The sequence below is a fragment of the Synchiropus splendidus genome, chromosome 4, assembly GCF_027744825.2.
Source record: "Synchiropus splendidus isolate RoL2022-P1 chromosome 4, RoL_Sspl_1.0, whole genome shotgun sequence".
Classification (NCBI taxonomy): Eukaryota; Metazoa; Chordata; class Actinopteri; order Syngnathiformes; family Callionymidae; genus Synchiropus; species Synchiropus splendidus.
This window is the reverse complement of record NC_071337.1, coordinates 5221722-5245062: the sequence shown is the minus strand read 5'-3', so window position 1 is coordinate 5245062 and position 23341 is coordinate 5221722. Positions and strand designations below refer to the sequence as shown.

Genomic DNA, 23341 nt, shown 5'->3' with positions numbered 1-23341 from the left:
TGAAATCTGTGGTGTGGAGTCACGTGTGTTCAGGGCACGTGTGCTGAAAATGTTGTTATAGTATTATTCATAACTGGGTACGGGCAAGTACTCACACGCCTGTACTGGTACTAGGTCAGAAAAGAAGTGGAATCAGGACAGAAGGAAACTAAAGTAGCCCCTATCATTAAAATTATAATTGGCCGAAAACCCACTTGGTGGAAGGCAACTTCCACAGCGAGACTCCTGGAGTCTCCCACCCAAACTCCCTCCTCGGCCAGAGCAGCACCTTCCCTTCATTCATCTTTAATTAGGGGCTTTTGGAGAATCACAAAGGCCAGCTCAGATAATCGCTTCTTTCCCGCCAATATTTCGGAGAAGGTGATTGTTATTCCGAGCATTTCCCAGGGTGACGTTCAATAAACAAACAGACCCAGAACGAACATTCATTAGACAAACAACAAATTGACTACAAGAACAGCAGAAAATGGAAAAGTTAAAAGCCCGGCTCCATAAATCCAAAATGACTCGCCTTTTTATTGCATCTCTGTCTCTCTTATCTGCTATTAGTACTTCAAATATATCATTAGTATATCTGCAGCCGCATACGCTCTTTTAACGCAGAGGAGTTGATGTTCAGTAGTGACGTCGGCCCAAGTTAAGAATCCTGAAGTTTGAGATCCATTCCCTCATTTCCCTCCTCTTACTCCCGAACATCGCAGGCGGCTGGAGCCGATCCCAGGACCTGTGCAACCTCGGTTCTCGACCACAATCCGTTCCAGACGGCCGTTCCGGACAGCAATTTGTTCGAAATCTGCATCGATTTTTCCCATTACAATGAATGGAAAAAGCAATAATGCGTTCCAAGCCTTAAAATAGTCTTTTGTAGGAGTGAATGTAGAGTGTCTGCTGCAGGTGGCTGTTCCTCTATGTGTGTGGCCGCTGCATGTGGGAGGGGTTGCCGAGTGAGTGACGTCTCTCCAGAAGTGAAGAGGTGCCCGGTGCGTGTCCAGCTCTGAATGTGCGCTTCTGTGCAGTTTGGCTGTGACAAAGTCATAAACCAAGTCACGCTCTGTCCCAGACTCGCCTCATCCCTGTCCCAGCTCCAGCCCACAACAGGACATCAAACCCTGGAGTGAGCGCTCCAGCACCTCCCCTGTGACACTCTACCACGGTCCAGTGTGGAGACAGGAAAGGTTTCACACCTCAATATGAAGAAAAAACAGTCAGTATATGTAGCTAACGGGACACGTCTGCATACAGAGGCTGCGTTATACACAATAACAAAGCGAGTTGTGGGTCAGCACACGATATGTTTTTTCCAGCTTTTTTTGGGAGCGTTGGAGTTCTGGATTTTCGTTCTAAATCAGAAGCAAAAAAATCTCGAAATTTTCGTTCGAACTCAGATTTGTTCCAAGTCTGGGACGTTCGAAAACCGAGGTTCCACTGTACTTGTAAAGAGGTCTGTAAAGAGGTCGCCAAACTATCACCTTGCACAAACTGCCGTTCACCCGCATGACTCCGGCCAATTGTGAGTGTTTTCAGACAGTGGGAGGAAACCAGAGTACCATTAAAAGCAACAGAGAATATCAACAAACTCCAAGAGTAGCCTGGAGCTGGACTCAAACCAACAACCCTGGATGATTCTTTGAGTTTCATTCTGAGCAAATCTGACTTCCGTTTGTCAAGCAGCACTCTGACATACAGAGCTCATCAGAATTCATGAAGTCAAGTTCGGGAGGGAGCACTGTGGTGCAATTTGCCAAGTGAACGTACCCTGGAAATCCCTCCGACATGTGCAGATGAGCCAGGCACGCCCGTTCTCCAGGTACGCTGAAGAACTGACGTGGCCAATTTGTACAAAGTGGGATGTCTGGCCTCCCCCGTCTGAGACTGAGCGGGTCTCCTGGGCAGGGAGAGCTGGCTTAACGGCTGGGTGCTGACATGCGCCTTAAAAGGTCCCCAACCGCACCGGCCGTGTCAAAAAAGAAAACCAGCCTGTCTCAGTCCATTGGTCAACAATGAAGAGAAGGAGCAGAAGGCAACAAACAAAACACTTGCATCTCTGTTCTTCTCTCTGAATCACTGCAAACCCTGAAAACCATTTCTTTATGATGTATTTCTGTGTGCTTGTTTTGGTCTCATATTCTGATGCCACCGAGCAGGTGATGGAGAGAACCAATGGATAGAGATGAAATATGTGTCTGGGTGCTTGAGAAATTCCAAACATCCGACTTAAAATAGAAAAAAAATGGTGGAAAAAAGCAAAAGCTTTTGAGGGTAAGAGCAGTGATGGTTCAGTTTTCAGGTTGTGGCAGCACAAATCCTGTCAGTCAATGAAAGTTTCATGGAAGCGGGTCCCGGTGAGGAGTGATTCAAAAACCAGTTTACGACCGAAACACGACAGTAAAAGTGATCATGGAGCCTCGCACTTCACTATGAGGTGCTGTAGGCATCAAGTGATAGGAAATTGAACAAGAGCAAGACCTTAAGTCGTGCAACCCTAATGCGAACACTGTATATTTAGAAATGGGCACTGCCTCATGCATCAACACGCAACACGGACGGACTCTGGGCCGCAAACGTCCACCTGACAATTCAACAATTCAATGTGTAACGTTTAGGAGCGAGAGAGAGTTGGCCAAGTCGATGTTCTCTCGTGTCGTTGGCGACTTCTTATGTGGTTAGAGCACAGTGCTTGTTTTATTGTGGGAGCAACGTCACATGCAGGACGGCCATGAGGACTACATCATTTTCAAGGATTTCATGTGGATGCAAATGGACTGGTAGCACTGTGTTCCACAGCAAGGGAAAAGATTGGATGGAAAAAAGGTGCATTTTCTCGTCGGCCAAGCCGTGATGAATTCTACAGCGGCTCCCCTGAGCCCTAAGAGTCAACGCCTTAGTCGACTACCTCAGAAGTATCTGGTTTAACAAGAGAGCCACAAGCAGAACACGACTTCTAGATAGTCTTTCTGATCTCATGTCAAAGGAGGACGATCACAGACGAAGAAGAAGCTTCCACCAACCAATGCTTGAAGCACCTCACCAGTGTGCCATAGGCACGAAAGGTTTGGAACTCAACAAGAAGACAGATGAAAAGCCAGCCCAAGAACTTGTCTGACTCGGGAACTACAACCGAACTTTAGAGGACTGACACTAAGGCCAGTCGTATTACAGCCATATACATGTAACAACACAGTTTTGTTGAGTCTTTACAACCATGGGAAATGAAGCTAGTAGGAAACACATCAAGGCATTTGACAACTAACTTCATATTCCAAGCATTATACAAAAAAAAAAAGACCTGTTATATTCTTCTTGGCCAGCACCAAGTTCCAAGAAATATTGAGAGCAAAACTTCCCTTTAAGAAGCCAGAGTTAAGTGGAGAAACTCCAGAAAAGTTGAAGCCTTGGGAAGCCTCCGAAGGTAAATACACACCAGTGGAAATGTCACCAAAAAAAGAAATGTCTTCCTCTCTCGTGGGTTTATGTAATTTGGAGCGGGGAAGGTCATCACGCTGTGAGACTGATGGAGAAATAAGTGAAGGTTGATGTTGCCGGCCACCAGGAGATCTCCAGGCCAGATATAATCCCAGCAACATCAAATCTGTCTCAGGGAAGCTTCACATTCCAGGTCCCGTGCGTGTCAGCGTGCGCATGTTGCCCTCCCGCTCGCCCTGTGTGATAAGGAGGTTTGCTCCTCGGCGCTTATCTGGCAGACCTCTCCTGGTCAGCGTCCAAATCCTCCCACCAGGAGGGAACGGCAAACTATTCACTCTTTCAGCGCCTTGGTGTGGCTCAAAAACCCGGGACAGTCTCTTCAGATTTCAACTCATCCGGACGATTATTATCAATTATGAAAGCAGGAAACGGCATTTTAAAATAGCATTGGGAAGGAAATGATGATATATATATATAGTTTTATTTAGATTCGTAAACAGGACAAATTGGTGTAGCAACACATTCTGACTCAATCACGTCGCCCTGCTGCTGTGGCAAAGAAATAAATATATACACAAGCAATCATTGATGGCGCTCTTTTGTTGGTCACATTTTAGAACTGGTTTAGGTTCACATTGTTCTGGATGTGAACCTCAAGCCCTTGCTTTCATGTACTCAGTCATTTTGTCTCCTAAATGATGGACAAACTAGGTTGTTGTCCTTGTTTTGGATCCGACTCAAGGATTCATTTTTGGTGGATAATTCCATTTAACATCACCAGTCACTCACAAATCCATACTTTCATATTTCGCCGTGCTGCTTTTAAGGGTCCCTGGCCGTGCCAGTCCTTCCTATGTTTCACCACAACGTCATTTGAATTCGTCTCGGACCTGTGCTCTATGGAAGTGTGAGTCAGAGCGGCAACAACCAAGCTAGGAAACTATCCCCGTAAAAATATCAACAGACCTTTAAACATCAAGTCACAACAGAGGGCTGTTTCACTGTGCAACATCCCAAGTCAAGGTTGTTCTTTTCGACAAATACTGTCTCTATCCGGCAGTTTGTGATGACAAATAACGGAATCACGTTTTTATTGTGTGGTTCAAGGGTTCCAACTCTGTCCCACTAAAGTTAGCTATGACAAACATATTTCCATTTGACTTACATACAATGTAGAATGTACAATAGAGAACACTTAATAGTGTCGAGTTTCCGCTTCATACAAACAATATTAACGGAAATGAGAGCCGCCATGACTTCAGAAAAACCAAGATGAAATCTCATGCCATCAAACGTTCTAAAACGAAATGTTTTAAACATTGAAACAGACAGATTATATACATATATATCCGGCGAACTAGAGTCACGCATCTGGCTGGACGCATGAAGAGATGCACAGGAGGAAACGCTGTAGCCACCTACTGGCCAGCTGTTCCAGGTTCAAGTCAAAGTCAAATGCAAGATGAGGCCCATCTCCCTTCATGCATGCAGCACGTTCCTTTACTATAGGAGTCTGGAGGCTGAAAAATACTATGGGAACTCAAGCAACAACAAAGGAGGAATATCAATGTTCACATTTTTAAGGGATAATGTTGTTAGTTATCTGTTGTTACATACAGTTTGAAGGTGGAGGAATAAAAAAAAAAAATACCAAAGTAATACTACTACTACTACTACCACTAAAAATAATAGTAATAAAGGAATACTATTGAAAAATGGAGCTGAGTTAGAAAGTTATTTTCTTAAGAGCTTCTCACTGGTGTCTCCACTGGCGTCACTGCTCTTTCACGCCTCCACAACACTTAAGTGCAACACATTTTCATCCAAATAAGCTTAGCAGGAAGAGGCAGAGTAGAAGAGCTTTTTCTATTTTTTTAAACTGGATGTATTGTGTTTTGTTCAGCCACACTAGAGGTGTTGCTCGAGCCACTTTCCAAGTGTAAGAAAGGCAAATGAGAGGAGGGAAAATGACTCGCCGCCTCCATGAGAAGTCAAGAGTGATCACATTTGCTGCGAACATGACACTCACGCAAGAAACGTCCTCGTGACCCGTGTCACTCACTTTGAAAGTCAGGAGCGTGTGCGGCGCGGCGGCTCCGATCTTCCCTCGGCTGCAGCAACAGAGCCGTGACAGCGGCGAGGAAGTCGTGTTTGGCAACAACCAAAAGAGCTTCTGGGAATCGCATTGGCTGCAAGTAACAGCGGCGAGACAAATAAGAGCAAGGTTTTAAAGACAACAGGGGACGAAGAACTGCAGCCAAAATACTGTGAAGAGCTCATTTAATTACAAGTTAAATCAACTTTTTCACATTTGCCTCTTCAGTTATTGGGATTAACGTGAAATGGCTCAAGCAAATCCTCAAGGATTACATTTAATTCATCAGGTATTATTCATGTTGCTCTCATCTGGGCCTCAGCTGAACACAAAGTGCACTTTCGAGGCCTTGGGACCGGAAAAAAAGAAGCCAGTGAGTTCAATTTAGGGATTTGAACGAGATCGGAAGGGACAGGTCGTCCAAACAAATGTCCACGTCTCCGCTGGAAATGAAACTTCTCAACAGGAAACCTCCAGATCCGCACTGACAGCCTGGTTCACTGTGGGTCTACATCTGATATCCGAGTCCGACCGTGAGCCGGGAGCTTCAGTGTTGGATGATCTGCGATCCTGAATCCCGCCCATCAAAGAGAGACCAAACCGGGTTCTCAAGATTTCACGACACATGTAGCAGATTTCATTTCATCCTGAGCCGTTTTCCCTTTGTGTCCGTCCCCCTCCTGCATCTGCTTCAGTGGCTCTTTCTCAATTCACCACTCGTTTTGGGGATCAATAGTTTTTCCCTTTGTCTCGCCACCCAATTTTTGTCTTCATGCACACCCCATGTCGTTTCCTTGAGCTGTTACAGCAATGAAGAGATCTGAAAGCCTCTTGTGGCTTGGGTCTCTGGTTCAGCGATGAAGGTTGCACCGTCGTGGCGGCATCCATTTCACGCCCCTCTGACTAACCAGCCATCATGATGACACTCCACCATGATTCACTCTGCTCACTAATCTGAAGAGTCTGACTCACTTCCTCTGAACCTCGTCCTGCCAAGCGCAGAGACACCAGCAACCGACTGTTTCACGGTCTCTAGAGAGGTGAAGTCCTGCTCTCGAGTGCTTGATCCCACTTCACCCAGAGGTCACACCGACATTGCGTCGTTCACACATTCATTTATAAGGCTTGACATAAGACTTAATGTTATTACAATCATTATTTGCCTCTTCATAACCCCATGCAGGACTACAGACCTTCCCACGGTCGTCCATAAAGCCCGACAAATGTCTTATCATGTCTTGTTGCTCCAGCGATGCTTTATAGATGACACCTCTATGTAGAGTGTTCCATTTTTGTTTTTTATTTCTTTCATCACAAACAGAAAAAAGGGAATAAAAACTGCTGCATTGAAGAATTCCAGAATGCAACCTGTCTCTCTGAAAATGCTCCAAAAAGTATTGGAAAGAAGTTATTCCAGGTCTGGGACGAGGATGGAATTCCCCGACAGATACCAGCTCGCAGCGAATATCATATCTTGGAAGGTCAGAATTTCTTCATGCCTCTCTTTCCCGATGTCCCATATCAGAGTGAGAGGAAAATATCACCGTAAAAACAGTAGTAATGGTGATGAAAGGAGCCACCAAGTAAACTCACTCAAGGTTATCTGACCGGTTATTGATGCAAAAATCATGAAGAAATTCAAAGTACCGGCACTTTCCCGTTTCACAAGGTGGCCTTTGGTGGTCATTGCTGTTGCCATGGTGACACAAAACCCTCCTAAAAACTGTGATAGTCAGCGTAATTTACGAGACAAAGAACGGATATTAGAATTTCACAACAGCTCATTGACATTTTTTACTTCCAGACGTTGAAATTTTTTCAGCTTTGAAATCACTACGAGACATTCATACAGTATTCAATATCTGATGACACAGATATAAGTCGCATTTCTAACTCACGGCCACACTTTTTTGATGATACTTGAACACGTGGGACATTCATGCAGTAAGCCAGAGGTTTGAGTCCTTGTCCCTCAGTGACGGCCACCATAGAGAAAGCTGATTTTCTGAATGGGACTTATGTTGGAGTGCTCCGATCTTAACTGTGACACGTAGCAACCTGAGTTTTTCAGACCGGACTCATGGTTGTTCAGACAGTCAACAGCCTCTTTCCATTACTGTGAATGGGGCCCCATGGACGGCGGGAATATTTTGAGGTAGAAACGCCATTTTTCGTTGGGCCCTGACACGAAAAATAACGGTAAAAGCGGCTCGTCCGCTCACTAGTTCATTAAAGCGCCTCGTGCTCGGTAATTAAAAATACAGCCAACATCGCGCCTTTGCAGCGGCTGGATTCATTAATATTTTCACAAAACGCTTCTTCAGAGGATTGTGCTGATAAATTGAAATTGCTGACTGCTGCCCGTTCCAACCACCAGCCGGGAGGGAGGCGAGCGATCGCAGTTCTGCCACTGAAATCTCCAGAGACGGAATCATATGAATGATATGAATGGAGTAAAAAAATAGAAAAAAAATATTCGAATTAATTACAGGATTTTGTAATGATCGCATTTTTATGTCATATCTGCTAAAGGTCTCCTGAACAAGAATTTGAGTTCTAGGATATTAAAAAGTGCATGATGCAAATAGTGCATGACTAACCAATTGAATACAGTAAGAACATTCGAAATTTGAATTTTTTTTATTGGTGAACTGTGCTTCATAAATGAAATCCAAAAGTAAAGGTCAAGCACATCCGCAAACCAGTTAGGCATTATTCAAAAATGTAAAACAAATACGGCAATACGGTTAAATAAATAAAATAAAGCTGTCTTCAAAAATGTTAAAACAAATACAGCAATATGGTTAAATAAAAAAAATACGGCTGTTTTCATAAATGTAAAACAAAGACAGCAATACAATTAAATAAATAAAATAAAGCTGTCTTCAAAAATGTAAAAAAAATACAGAAATACAGTCAAATAAAAAAAATACGGCTGTTTTCAAAAATGTAATACAAATACAGCAATACAGTTAAATAAATAAAATAAAGCTGTCTTCAAAAATGTAAAACAAAGACAGCAATACAGTTAAATAAATAAAATGAGGCTGTCTTCATAAATGTAAAACAAAGACAGCAATACGGTTAAATAAATAAAATAAAGCTGTCTTCAAAAATGTAAAACAAAGACAGCAATACAGTTAAATAAATAAAATAAAGCTGTCTTCAAAAATGTAAAACAAAGACAGCAATACAGTTAAATAAATAAAATAAAGCTGTTTTAAAAAATACAGCGATTCTGTTAAATAAGTAGGATTCTGAAATAAAAAAAGGCCGTCTCAAATAGGCACTTAAGCTCAATATAGCAATTCAAAAATGAATAATAGAAGTATAACTCGCCTCTAAATGAGGCAAAATGAAGATAATTAATTGCGTAATTTTTTTTTAACGTGTTAAATTGCGGCATAATTAATCAATGGAATTAATGCGTTAAAATGAGAGCACTAAAAAAATGCATAAAATATGTAACGACACGGAGAATAAATCTCCCCACAAAACGCGGATCCAGGGAAGAGAAGAAAACCAAACCAAAAACAAAAGACAAGCGAAGGATATGGTGAAGAATCTGATATGATCTGGCTCTTCCTCTGAAACTTCATCAAAGAAAAGTGGGACACAAAGACCGACCCGCCGCCAGACAGAGGGACTAAACTGTGACTTCTCTGAGCCATATTCCAGGAGGATTGAGGTTCCCAGCGTGACATGCTTAAATTTTAAATGACCAGACCAGGACCACATCTCACCAGGAGCCGATAAAGAGAGACACAAGTGGCGATAGATTTCCCAGACGATCCTCAGAGAGTCAGAGCAGTCATGACTGAGAGTTGAAATTCATGGTCTACCTTCCGAAGTAATCGAAAAACGTACCGAAAAAAAGTGAAGCGCTGTTGTTTGTACGCTGTAAAGTCGAAATAAGCGACTTCTCCTTCTTTGATAAATACGTTTGATGGTTGCTGCAAGTCCCTCGACTTGATCTAAACACAGATTTACAAACATCCACGGATGTCCACGTCCGCAGGAGTCGGAGCCAGCGTTTCCCACAGAGAGGAAATAATCGCATTTGTTGTGTGCAGCGCTCTAATGTGTGTGTGTGTGTGCGCGAGCATGTGACTCAGTCGGTGTGTTGGTCGGCTGGCCTTTCCACCGGAGGGCTATTTCGCCTGCAGCCAGGCATCCAGGAAATGCCTCTCCGCTGGTCCCCTCAGATGTGACTTTGAGTGCATCTGAGCAGCATCTGCAGCCTCCAGCTCCCAGCCAGCTGGACGGCCCATGAAAGGACTGGACCTAATGGGCGAAGATGAAGTGATGGCAGAGGAGCGAAGAGGACGGAGAGGGTCAGATCATCCTGCCAGCTCCTCCTTTGAAACCAGACTGGAGGTCGTCAACAGTTTCTGAAGGACTTTCCTGACTCCGTTCCACTGCTCCCCTTCTGCTTGATCTCCGGACCAGTGGCTGTGCAATCTCCTCGCTCGCTGCATCTAATATTCTCAAGCACTCCAATCACTTGCTCGCCCGCCTCTCCCACTCGCTCGCTGCGGATCCAGCTGGCTCCACGGCAAGGAAGCGGACCATGCATGTTTGGCATGGTGCACATGCTAATGGCTGGGGGGTGGGTGTCGTGCTCGGGGCCGCGCATCTGCTGGAGGAACTCAACCCAAACATCTTGAAAAACTACCAGGACAAAGGACATATTTACACTCCTAAGGATAAACCGGTCAGATTTATTTTAAGTAACTCATGCATGACCTTCAGGGGAACAAATGGGTCAATAACCAGATACATGTAAACAAACCAAAACCCTGTGAAATGACATGAAACCACGTGATCCATGTGTCATTGAAAAGTCCAACCAGCAGCAGAACCATGTGCAAGTCATATTCATCAAATTTACCAAAGAAAAAAAGAAGAAAAAATATCCTTGATGCAAACTGTTGAGAAAATGGGAAAAACTGAATAAAATTCTGAATAAAATAAATATAAAACAAAGTCCAAATATCATTAAATCTGTATTTTTTTTAATAAACAAAATCTAAAGAAGATAAGTAAAGTGTAAATGAAAATATTGCCATGTTCCAATTCATTTTAAAAACTGTTCCAACAGGTGAACAGTTTTTACTGTTGGTGGCGCCATCACTTTCTTTATCATTTTTGCTTTTCAAGAACTTCTCCATACTTGGTGACTATCACAAATTTGCAGCAGTCAAGTCAATTCAACAACACACTACCGCCACCATATGTGGCAAGTGTATTAAAACTTAGCACCTCGCAGCCCTCACGGCCCTGAGGGGTGAAACAAACAACGTCCAGCAGCCGTCCAGGGGGCGCTCACGGCCCAACCATGGGCCCCGGCCCGATGGTTAAGAATCGCTGGCCTCATATATAGTGTCCTGTCACTCCCATAATGCACTGCAGCAGTTAATGCGTTTGTCACAAGAGTCGAAATACTACATTTGAATTCAAGCACTTCAGTTCTACCAGTCCTTGTTTTTGACGTCCTCCAATGTTCACCTCAAGTTTTTGGGATTTATTGTCTAGTAAAGAGCTCCTTCTGAACTTGGGGTGACCTCCAGTAGTTGAAGGCAACAATAAAAGTGGGTGTTAAATGTGTAATGGTCAAGTCTGTTGCAAGTCGTCCTTGTGTTTTCACATGAGTGAAACCTCCTCGCTCCAGAGAGCGTAGGAGGAGCGGAGGATCTACTGAGGTGTCGGCGAGACAGAAAGAAAACGATTGGCAAAATGTCCAAATAACAAAGTGAAGCACTCAATCTTTCACCTGTCTTCTGACTACAGACCCTTTTTGCTCTTCCTCCCACCCTCTTTTCCTTTGCTCTCTCGCCGAGTCTGCTTCCCGGCCTCCGCAAACATGTTCATCAAGCCTCCCTCCACCTCCTCCTCCGCGCAGATGACCCTGGTGGACTTGTGCAGAGGAGGTCATGACTTGAGAAGGCGACAGCGGCAGGCAGCTCATTGCTTTCAAGTGCCGTTTGCCAGAGCAGCCATTCTCGGCGGGGATATTAGCCGGTCGGGTTTTAACTGTTGCATTATTGAGCCGGAGCTTTTGAGTCTGACACTTATTGGATCACAGTGCCAAGCCCGAAACGTTTCTACGAACGCGGACTTTTATTGTTTAACCTCTGCGGGACGGAGCTCCAAAAACCCATTTCATTGGAGACGTCAGCGCTGGTTAGCTTGAGAACAGACGTCGGCTAATAGAAATGCATTTTTTATCAGTGCCGTGTGAAGAGGAGAAAAGCATTCTGCAACAAAGCCTGAGCACCAGCGGATCTTCTAGGACGTGCTCGCTCACACCACACTTTTGTGTCACGTCATGCCCCAGATGATGCAGCAGAAACCCCACAGGTGTGATCCACTGGCCGACGCCCATGAGCAATAACAAGCCATCGACGGTTACTGAACAAACCGGCTGGCAGAAGCAAGCGACGACACTAATTGCATTTGTGTTTTTCTAGTTGAAACAGGTTTATTTTGCAAAGGGAAGTGGGCTCCAGGATGGGAGCCAAGTCTTTCAAGTATTAATGGAATGAGAAGGAAGCTACTTCTGCTGGTAATAAACACTCCACACAGGCCCGATAAGGCAGTGGCTCATAAATCGCAACTGTTTCTATTGAGTTCAAGGGCAGGAGGGAATGAGATTAGGTCGTTCATTCACGTCTACCTTTAAGGACCTACGATGGTGCGGAAAGGTCAGGCAAGCATGAGACCTCAGGCTCCCGCTCGGTTCAAGAGTATCTTGAGGATTCACTGCATGTGAACCTGTTGTTTTGGTGGCAAAACTATTTCGGTGACAGCCCTATTTTTCAGCACCACAACAAGACGAGACAAGGCGAAAATGTATGTCGATGTTCCGTCAGATATCCGAAATATGTGATATTCTTGTACAAGTTAATGCGTAATATGCGTCAGACAAAGCGCCTCTAAAAACATTTTCATCTTGAAGACTAGAACTAAGACTAAAACGGAAAAAGCTGCCAAAAACAACACTAGTTTAGAGCTGATACAGGAAATAGCAAACTAAAACTCAAGCTGTCACATCAAAAACCCCTTCCAGAGCTTGTGTTAAAACCCTGATCACGACTCGGAACAGCAGCAGAACCAGGTCCAAATTAGACGGATGGAATAATGAACACAATCATTGAAACACTTCGAGTGCGAACCTTGGCAGCGGCTGCGAAACAAACCATCTGATGGTTTTTGGCGTCCGGGCTGTGGTCACATGAGTTTGTTTTTTTTTTTTTTTTGCTAAAACCGATCACATGGGGCTTTTCATCGCATCAGAACAGCAAATTCGGCTGTGGTTTATCCAATTCAAGATGGTTTCTGATTACTTGGGCGAACCTGCTTCACGCATGGTTCAGCCAGTGCCATCCGGATTCACTGTCAACCTGCCCAATCCTCGTGCAGATCCAAACCATCTGGTGCCGTTATCACAACAGCCACGAGATGAAGATTCAGAGGGAGTCAATGGGAAGCCAAAATCTGCCACAGAGAGGACGAAAAACCGACCACGGCAGCATCGGAACACACAGACAACACGTGTGACGTCACTTCACCAAAAAGCATTACAGCGGCAAATACTATATGAAAAAGTAGCTTTCCTTCAAAGCAGAACATTTTTGCCAACCAAATGCAGAGTCAAAAGTTGGGCATCAAACATGTCTGTAGCTTGATGGGAGTGAGATTGTGTTGGAGTGAAGGGAGGCAGACTGATCAAACACCATTCAGAAGGCCCCAGAGGAGAGATGGTTTCCACCACAACAGAGCGGAAGAGTAAAAAAATAATGGAAGTAGGAGGAAATGACTGCAGGCAAACTGGCTCACACCAACTTAAAACCTCGTGGAAAATGTGGGAAAGGCTCAAAAGCGCTTATGAACCAGATTTTTTTTTTTTTCATCAACACCATCGACACGCCGCAGCCCCAGAAGAAGTGGCGTTGATTGGAAGTTAGAAAGCTTTCGAGTTGATCCTTGTCTGGCAATTTAGCCCTACAGCAGCACCGACGCTAAATCAAAAGCCTCCACCACATTTCAGGAATAAGGAAGATTGAGAGCTCACAAATCAGCCGTGATCCCAGCAGTGTGTGTGTGTGAGTGTGTGTCGGAAGTGCTCTGCGCCTGTGTGTGTGTGTGTGTATGCGCCATCGAGCCGCCCGGGTGTTTGCTCTGGAAACGCCACTCACCGATGACGAAGGTGGTGATCTGCTGCCTGTCGGTGCCGTGCTTGTTTTTCACCTCGCAGAAAAACGTCGTGTTGACCGCGTCGTCCACTTTCCTCACCAGTAGCCTGTTGCCGTCCACCACCACCGTGTCTGGTAAGGGACCCGAGGCGCTGCACAGGAGGACACCACACAGCTGAAGTCAGCAATACAGCGTTCGACACATAAAATGTTTACACAGCGAGCGTTTACAGCCCATTTAGGCGCAATGTTACGTTCGGGTCCGGATACGGATGGAGCCATCTGTCTGTGCTCTGCATTCATTTTGTTCTTATTTCAGCACGTTTCCACAAAGCTTGTGGTTACGGGCAAAATAGAGCAGTACCACCGGAAACCATGGGGGGGCAGTGTTGCAGTTCCTACCTGATACATAGCTCTAATGAGACACGAAGAAGACATCACAAAGGCGGAAATTCTCCTTTTTCAGAGGCCACTAGATGGCACTGTCCGCTCTACGCCGATGGTCTTCCGTCACAAGGCGCGCCATCACTCAGTGCACGTGAAGATGACACTGAGCTGAAAGTCCACCCTCATCCCAGGAGTTCAGAACAAGACAATGGGGTGAGGAACTCGGTCAACGAGATGAGGCACAGGGTAGAGCCAGTCTCAAGGGGTCTCTGGGGGGTTTCGATGTCCTGGAAACACCTCAGTTTTCCCCTCAGATCGGACCTCATTTAAGGAAGTTGAGATTCTAAGGCTGAACTCACTCATCTGACTTTGTATTCTGTCATATTTCCTTCCACTTTTTTTCCTGCCATGCTGGGAATTGTGCGTACAAATAAAGTTGCCTTTTAATCACTCGTCCGATTCATCCTCCGAGAATATTTCCTTTGAATCAAAAATCCTATTACTGGCTCACGTCTTCCTCAAATCAGACAATGGCACACTGAAGCCACAATACACAAAAATGTGCTCTTCAAATCCCACTCCTTCCCAGAAACACCGCTGACCACGTAACATTCCAGGACGACGATGCTCCAAGGCGGAGCAAAGCAACGTGAACATGTGATTTTCGAAACCTTTATGATGCAAAATTCTAAAACCAATATGGCGTCCGAGTTGTGCACCATTATTTTAGCGACTACAAAACATGCACTAGAGATTAGATTAGATTAGATTACGGGTCGCAGCCTGATAGCCATAGCTAATATGCAGTAAACAGTCGTTGGTAGCTGCAGCACCTGAGTCAACAGGGTTTGCCAGGTCGGGAGAGCTGACCCAACAGAGCCGCGCGACATCTGGCCTGAAGGTGGACAGATCACATGGGACTTAAAAGCGCTGGATGTTCTTTCATGCCTTTACAGGAAGTGACACGTGTCAGCCTTCTGCAACAATGGCAGCAAAACGGCTTGGCAGTCACAAGTCCAGAGGCCAAATCTGAGTATTTATCCTTCCACAGCGGAGGACTGTCACCTGCAGCTTCTGCAGAAGTTTGTCATCCTAACACATGACAGAGCAAGCGCTGCAACTGAGGAGGAGGTTTGACGTGTTGGTCGGGACGGCTGAGGCCACGTGAGTCGATCCCACCGACAGAGGAGCTCCAACACACCAGGCGTGGCGCCGAATGGGCTTGTTGTGAGGCGGCCCAGGCAACCCAGGGCGGGCCAGGGGCAGAGGGCGCTGCAGACTGGGGATGGCAGACGGTGGGTGAGCTGGACAGCCGGCTCTCCAAGACCCAGCAACAGCTCACCAAATGTTGGCAGGTCTGGGTCTCCAGTGGACTGGCTGCACTGTTATTTTTGGAGGGACTGAACAGTACCCAAGTTTATAACCAGTTTAAGTCTTTTTCAGTCAAATAAATTCACCATTTTAACTCAGAAAAAGACTTTAAAGTGTCAATTAATGACGGGAAAATAACGAATCCCAATGAATCAACTGTCTTTCACAGGGAACATTTTGTCATGACTGAATGGAGGAGACCAAATGAGACGCTGATGGATGGAGAACTTCAGGACAGAAGCCTCAAAAGAGCTGACTCATCACATAAATTGATTCTGAAGCTCTAAATAATTGAATGAATTTTTCAAATCTAGTCCCACTTGTAATTTTTGCGCGAGACTTTAGCAGCGATATGAGCTTGATCTTGAAGGCCAGAAAGGGAAACAGCCGCTCGATCTGCCTCATAATGAGCCATCTGCACCGACTGAGTCAGAGAACCTAAACAGCCAGGGAGTAGCCATGGAGTGTGGCAGAATCTTACGAGGTCCACGTGATGGTGGTGGGCGGCGGGTTGGCGTTGACGAGGCAGACCAGCGCGGCATCTGAGCGGCCGACGTACCAGTTGTGGTCGAACCCTTCGATGGCAGCAGACGGGGGATCTGAAAGTGTGACAGAAAGAGCCTGTGAGCACAGCGTGTTCATGTTCGCCCTGGACGGTCACTGCTGTTAGAAGATGAGGCTTTTCCCAGCCATTGTCAGAGTCTTTTCAGCAGGGCTGTTTTCTTCTCAGCACCTTTGCTCTATTTGTTCTTTGACTGGTTTAGATCTGAAAAGTCATTGCGTGAGCCGTGTGCTGTTTGATAAGGATGAAGGTGACGGCTGTGTGAATAAATGTTAAAGTCTCTCTGTCTGGCGTCTACACTGTATCTACACTGACATCCTCCTCTCCTCTGGAGGGACTTTGAAGCCTCTCAGGAATGGCTTCATCATCGGTGTTCCACCATCATTCCACTTTGTTTCAACATGTCCATGTTCCTGGATTCTCCAGAGAGATGATCACACCAAAATTGTAACTGCAAAGGATCTGTCATGGGCTCATCTCCATGAACAATGAGCATTTACTTAAGGCACATTTATGTCTCCTTTATGTACGAAAATGTACCCGTCCATTTGAAATGATGTCACCGATGCTTTGATGCTTTTTTTTTTTCATTAGTCACCAATATAACCACCAGGGGGAGCAGCCCAGAGTCAAAGTTTATGACAACAACAAACTCCAAAACCAACATGGCAACTGTGGAGTCAGTATTGATCATGTAGCTCTAGCACAAAAGAGGACAAACAGAGGCAGCGTTGGAGGAGGCGGTGGTCGCTGAGGCTGTCAAATATATTGTGACTGGAATTTCCACCATTGTCTTCTTCGTGTCTCATTAGAGCTACGAATCAGGTAGAAACAGCAACACTGCCCACCATCAAAATAATCATGGTGATCTTTTTTTTTTCTCATCATTTAAAAAAAAAGTATTTTTTTCATAATTCATAACACAATTTGTGGGAATTATTACTCCAGAGATCCTGGTCCACACAGGCAAAAAACAATGGGCTGAAAAAAAAAACAGAACATAAAAATAACAGAAACAAAATTACACAAAATAAAACAATTTTATTCATTTATTGCATTTTTTATTTGTATGTATTTTTATTCAATTTTATTTAGTGACAGAAATGGTTTGGTCGCACCAAAAAAAGTATAATATACACGTAAGATCATGGTAAAATTGAAATCATCCAGGATCCAGATGGTTATCTGAAACACCACCAACTGCAACCATCCACCATCTGTCCCCTGTCCAGATATCAACAGTTCCTGAAAGTCTGGTCGGAACATTTTCAGTTGTTTTGCTGACCTCGGTGGACAAGGCAGATTCAGATTCTTCTCACACTGCGCTCAATGTCTGTCCGACTCGTCCGCCTCAGAAATATTTCCGGCAGCTTTTTTAGAACGTAACCATCAGCTCCATATCAGGACTCCTTTGTTCTAAATGTGTCCAGCTCTGAACTAGAAGTTACTTCTTCCGGTTTTCCAATGAATATGAGCCAGAAAAGGTATGTTTAGATAAAAAGATATATGTTGCAATAGTTGAGGTAACACAAGACGCGTTGTTTCTGCTGCCAAAAATTGACGACACAGCAAAACTGTATCTATTCAAGTCTCCCTACATTGACTCAAGTTTGTGTTGGTGATGATCCAGTCACCTCGTAAAGGGAATCTGTTGCCATTACATACAGTCCAAGTTCATGATAAAGCAAAATGATAGGGATGAAAGACAAAAATATGAAGAATGGAAACAGTAGAAAAGCTCATCTGACTGACTTGTTTTTACATGATTTTCAAAACTCACACGAGACACAAGGTTCTGAGGCACGATAACAGAAACTAGAGGGCCCTTGTCTCCTCCTGGCTTATCTTTGTATCAGTCAAAAAGAAGGTCAGGTTAGCGCGCTACAAGGATCACATCAGGCTGTGGATGCAGCGTGGTGAGGGCTCACAGCTGCTCAGCCTTAAAGTGGCTCAGTTGGAGCATCAACCACAAGGCAGGTAAAATGAGATCAAACCTGAGCAAGTCTTCAAAGGACAACATTTAGCTAGCACAGTTAGCTGTGCGAGGACGGAGTAAAAAGAAATGAGACAGAACTTTTATTCAAATATTTATAAATATCAAACAAAAAAAGAAGCAGAAGTGAAACATTGTAAATAGAGGCATAATTACCATATCAAAAAGGCAAGTTTGGATTTGAATAAAACGGCTCTGATTTCGTTTCATCAAAACTGATGAAAGTCAGCACCAAGCTGAATGTCTCAGAAATATAATATTTATTGAGTGATGCTTATTAAAAAAATATTTTTTGTTATTAAAATAACTAAATTAAAGATTTAAAACAAATAAAATCTTGCAATAAAGTGCCTTCATAAGATATTTAAAAATACAGTGGTTCCTCGGTTCTGGACCACAATCCGTTCCAGACGGCCGTTCGAGAAGCGAATTGTTTGAAATCTGAATCGATTTTTCCCATTACAATGAATGGAAAAAGCAATAATGCGTTCCAAGCCTTAAAATAGTCTTTTGTAGGAGTGAATGTAGAGCGTCTGCTGCAGGTGGCTGTTCCTCTATGTGTGTGGCCGCTGCATGTGGGAGGGGTTGCCGAGTGAGTGACGTCTCTCCAGAAGTGAAGAGGTGCCCGGTGCGTGTCCAGCTCTGAATGTGCGGTTCTGTGCAGTTTGGCTGTGACAAAGTCATAAACCAAGTCACGCTCTGTCCCAGACTCGCCTCATCCCTGTGCCAGCTCCAGCCCACAACAGGACATCAAACCCTGGAGTGAGCGCTCCAGCACCTCCCCTGTGACACTCTACCACGGTCCAGTGTGGAGACAGGAAAGGTTTTACACCTCAATATGAAGAAGAAACAGTCAGTAAATGTAGCTAGCGGGACACGTCTGCATACCGAGGCTGCGTTACACACAATAACAAAGCGTGTCGTGGGTCAGCTGATCGATCCGCGCATGTTATGTTTTTCTGGCTTTTTCAGGGGCGTTCAAGTTCTGGATTTGCGTTCGAAATCCGAAACAAAACAATCTTGAAATTTTTGTTATGTCCTAGACGTTCGAAAACCGAGGTACCACTGTACTTCTGCGACCCAGTTGTTCACCATTACTAAAAAATAATAAGTAAAATAAAATGATGTACTTTCAGCAAACAATGTCTGGCCCTAGTTGCCCCTATTTTATTCTGTAACATGTAAGTCACTAAATTTAGAGTAACATTTAGTCGAGTCTTTTGGCTTGGCGGCCCCTCATGACTGTCACAGTGTATAATGTGGCCCCTTAAAGAACTTAATCGCTCACCCTGTAGCTAAGGTTTGAGTCAGCAGGATAAAAACTTCAATCTCAGTGGTCCCTATAAAACCACTTCGCCTCCTTCAGGCTAAAAATGACGGTATTTCTAGCTCTTGCTCAACAGCACTGACACTAAATATGTCAATTTGCATCCCAAATGTGGTCCAACATACCAAATGTGGGACACGGTCATTTGAGCGTGTCAGCACATGCTAATCGTCAGGAAATCTCCCACCTAGTGTTTAGCTAGGAGGGTCAGCTATCGTGGATCGGGGTCAGGGGTCAGAGAGCTAAAAGGATCGTGCCCCTTCTGTAAACCTTCAACCGAAGTTCTAGCGATCCGTCACAGCCGCTCAGCATCGCGGCTCCGAGGGTCGTGCTTAAGTTCAGGAATGAGGCAGCGGGCTCAAGTGGCTCCTCTCCCATGAATCGAGGCGGAGATGTTATCACTCTTGTAAATCTTTCAACCGCAGCTACGTGTAGGAAGTTTGGAAAAGGGAGGCTTTTAGAGCGTCGCGTTTCATGTTCCAGAGAGCGAGTGAGTGGGATGAAGGAGCAGCGAGTCGGAGCACAAAGTGTAACACAGACGCGTAAGTGAGTCTTTGTTTCGCGACTGCAACAGGTTCTTTGTTGAGAGGCGGTGACAGCTTGTACCTGATATTTTATTGCTTGATTCTTTTACCCCACACTTCTCACACACAACAGTGAAGGTTTGTTCTCCACACAACTCTTCATCTCAGTCACCCGCAGCACGACAACTCAGGGTTCCTTGAAATGTTCCTGAGCAAGAGTGTTTAGTTGTGGCTGAAGAAAGTAGCAACCACCAAAACAAACCTTATGATATTCAGTTATGTCAAATATGGAAAACATAAATGCAGGAAATAAACCAATTAAAGGTGCGTCAGATCGACAGGTTTTCAATATAAATCACTGCAGTTTAGGGGTAAAAAGACGACTACATTGAGCATAGAAGCACAACCAGTCAGGTAAGTGGGAAATCCTGTTCAGAAAACATTTTCTCAAACTTACAGGACAATGTTGCAAAATAGTTCAGGTTTGATGTACAATAACTCTCAAACCAATAGATTTTTATACTTATCAAATGACAAAATAATTTCGACATGAATTTCTAGACAAATTCAAATGAATAGAAAAAAATACCATAATTTCCTGACTCTAGAACGCACGGGAATATTAGTCCCACCCACACAATTTAAGAAGAAAAATAGATCTTGTTCATCCATAAGTGGCTCCAGTCTATAAACGGCGGGTGCAGTGGTGCTGTCTGCACCGTAGAAAGGTCAGTGGTGCATCAGGGTTAAAAACGCATGAGGATCACTTCTAAACTAGTTTGGAAAATGGGTGCCAGCATGGAGACTGACTCATGAAATAAACTCGTCAATGTTCTGAACTTGAATGATCAGTTCCTCACATCTTTTATTGACATTAAACGCCTCAAAATGCATCTCCCCCGCATGTCCAAAGTTCCGACACCACAGGTTTAAGGTCAATAAAACGCCTGTGATTTCATGGGTTTGATGTGACTAGGCTCAATATTTTGGCAGCATGAGGCGTTATAACCTGTAAAACTCCACATGCAGGCTGCGTTGTGGTATAAGCCGCAAGTTTCCGACTGCAACAAGACAGTAGCGTCTTATAGTCTGGAAATAACGGTACATAAAATATCATTAATGCTTCTGAAGCTCGATGAAGCTGACAGACAGAACAATGAAGCGCTTCTATATGGATTCACACTCACCGTGTGTCGTGCTCAACAACGTGGACACTCACTCTTCAGGCTAACAACCCAGGCACTACGAGCCTACAAGTCATTTAAAGGAAGTTATAATGGCGTCCTAACAGGATGAGGCTAGAGCGGGGACAGGTGTGAGCAGGACAGAGGAAGAGTTTCAAATGGAGACTTATTAGCCACTGCTGTGCAGAGCTGAATTATTGATGACAATTGAATATCCAGCATAAACTCCACACTGGCATCGATGCTAACCAGCCTCGCAGTCAGCACACTTTAAAATCCCATTGATTTTGTGCTAGAACCATGAACAGAAAGCTGTCGACCAAAGTCGGCTCTCATTTGTTTTTGAACTACTTTGTTTCAGAGCGGGGCAGTGAGGGAGCGCGTCTGGACATTCGGCCGTCCAGCTAATCCGCCCGTGCTAACAAGTTGGCAGGCGCCGTTTGTGTTGACATTTGATGTCCGGCGATGAGCTTGCAGATGCCACACATTCATTGCTTACTTGCTTGGCAGCCATATTAGTGTGTGTGCGTGCTCATGCAGGGAATGGAGTGTGTTTCTGTGTCCAGCATATAATGACAACGCCGTGCATCTCTGTGCTAGCAGGGCGACACGTCGGCACAATTACAAAGTAAAACAAACTTCACTCGGTTCCACAAACTCTCTTTAGGGGCCGGGAAACGGCAGAGCTGTGGTATTTCGTGGAGGCAGGCTATTATCTGGTGATAATAACACAAGCATTAATCTTGTTTAAAAGTGTATATTAGTCTGGGTCAGGCTTCATTTATGTGCAAGTCAGCACAGTTTCGCACAATGGCGGAGAATACCTGTCACCCGTGTCGCAATAAATCACGGAGAGGGAGCGAGTCCAGTAAACACGTTGGGATGCAGCTACTGAGCGCTTCAAAGTTTCAACACTTGGATCCCAGGACAGCGCAGAGGCAGCACCAGACGAGTCCATCCATAACTATAAAGGTTCCTTTTGTCTCGGCTTGGGAAGTGAAACCAGGGCGTCTGCAACGGTGTGTTTTAAGGTCAGGATTCTGTGGCCTGTCATATGTTGTCCAACAGCTTTCTACCTATCACTCATTCGAACCAGCAGGCAGATCAAGGTTCCACAACCAGGTGACTCCTGGATCTGACCCAGGGCCTCCTCCTATTTGGGCGAAATTATTATTATTATGAAATAAATTAAATAAATTATATAAATTCTTTTTACACGCACGTGCCACGGGGTTTACGGATGCAAATGTGCAGTTACGCGTATGTGCCTCTGACGCATGGATAAGAGACATGTGTTACGGGTATGTGCCACTTTTGCACCCATTTTACCTCATACATTTATATGACGTCATAAACTGAAGAAGCTCAGAGGAACAGTGAGGCAGAGAGGGGCCTTTGTTGGGCCAGGAAAGAGTTTCCGCAGTAAGCAGTGTAGCCATGTCGCCGCTGGACAACAGACAGTGAATAGCTGCTGTGTGTGTTGGACTTTCATGAGGTTGCTGGAGAAGACGGCGAGCGTGATGACAGGAGAGTGTCAGCAACGCGCCGGAGTACAAACCTATGAAAAGTTATCACGGTTGCTTTGTCACAGCGCTCAGATGTGAATGCCCGCCGTGCGTGTGTGTGTGTGTGTGTGTGTGTGTGTGTGTGTGTGTGGCGTATGTTTGTCAGTAAACAGTCTGGAGGTGCGGCAGAGAGAAACACTGGCAGGATTTTAAGGGAAATGAACCTGACTCATTAACAGAACCACTATGAAGACCTGACAATGGCTTTGTTTGCGACGTCTGCCACATTGATCTGGTGTGACAGCACAGTTTCACAGAAGAACAAATGGGTGCGAGCACACTTGTATAGCAATACTTGTGGGGACCAATCCTTGGAAACAGACCTCCTTGTGGGGACCTTTTCCTATGAGGGGTATTTGTGGGGACCTTTTGGCAGACCCCACGTGGTTAAGCCTCAATTTGAGGAGTAAAACTTCCAACAACTGGGTCATTGTAACTGGTTTTAAGTTTGGTTCAGAGTCCTGGTTAAGGTTAGTCATCTGTTTCGGATGGTCAATGAAAGGTCCCCACGAAACATGAAAACATTGCATGTGCAAGTGTGTGTGCGTGGTTGATCTTACTGACATTTGTTTATTAAATTATTGACAAAACACTATCCTTGTGAGGACCTTATGCCAATGTGCCGAATATTTGGCTGGACCCCATCAATCCAAGCCTCAATTTGAGGATGAAGACTTCAAAATAACTGGGTTCCAGTTCCAGGCCTGGTTCAGGT

At 44.7% G+C, this 23341-nt stretch overlaps 1 protein-coding gene across 3 annotated transcripts in view; it reads right to left on the bottom strand.

Moving 5' to 3' along the window:
- pvrl2l (PVR cell adhesion molecule related 2 like) overlaps positions 1-23341 on the bottom strand; it is a 317663-nt gene that overhangs the window by 176274 nt on the left and 118048 nt on the right. For all 3 annotated transcript variants that reach the window (XR_008414428.1, XM_053863778.1, XM_053863777.1), the window contains exons 5-6: positions 15953-16070; positions 13717-13865 (exon numbers count right to left, since the gene is read on the bottom strand). Coding sequence is in view for 2 of the 3 variants with exons in the window: in XM_053863778.1 (XP_053719753.1) it covers positions 13717-13865; positions 15953-16070 (267 nt within the window). In the remaining variant the exon portion in view is untranslated. The remainder of the gene's footprint in view (positions 1-13716; positions 13866-15952; positions 16071-23341) is intronic.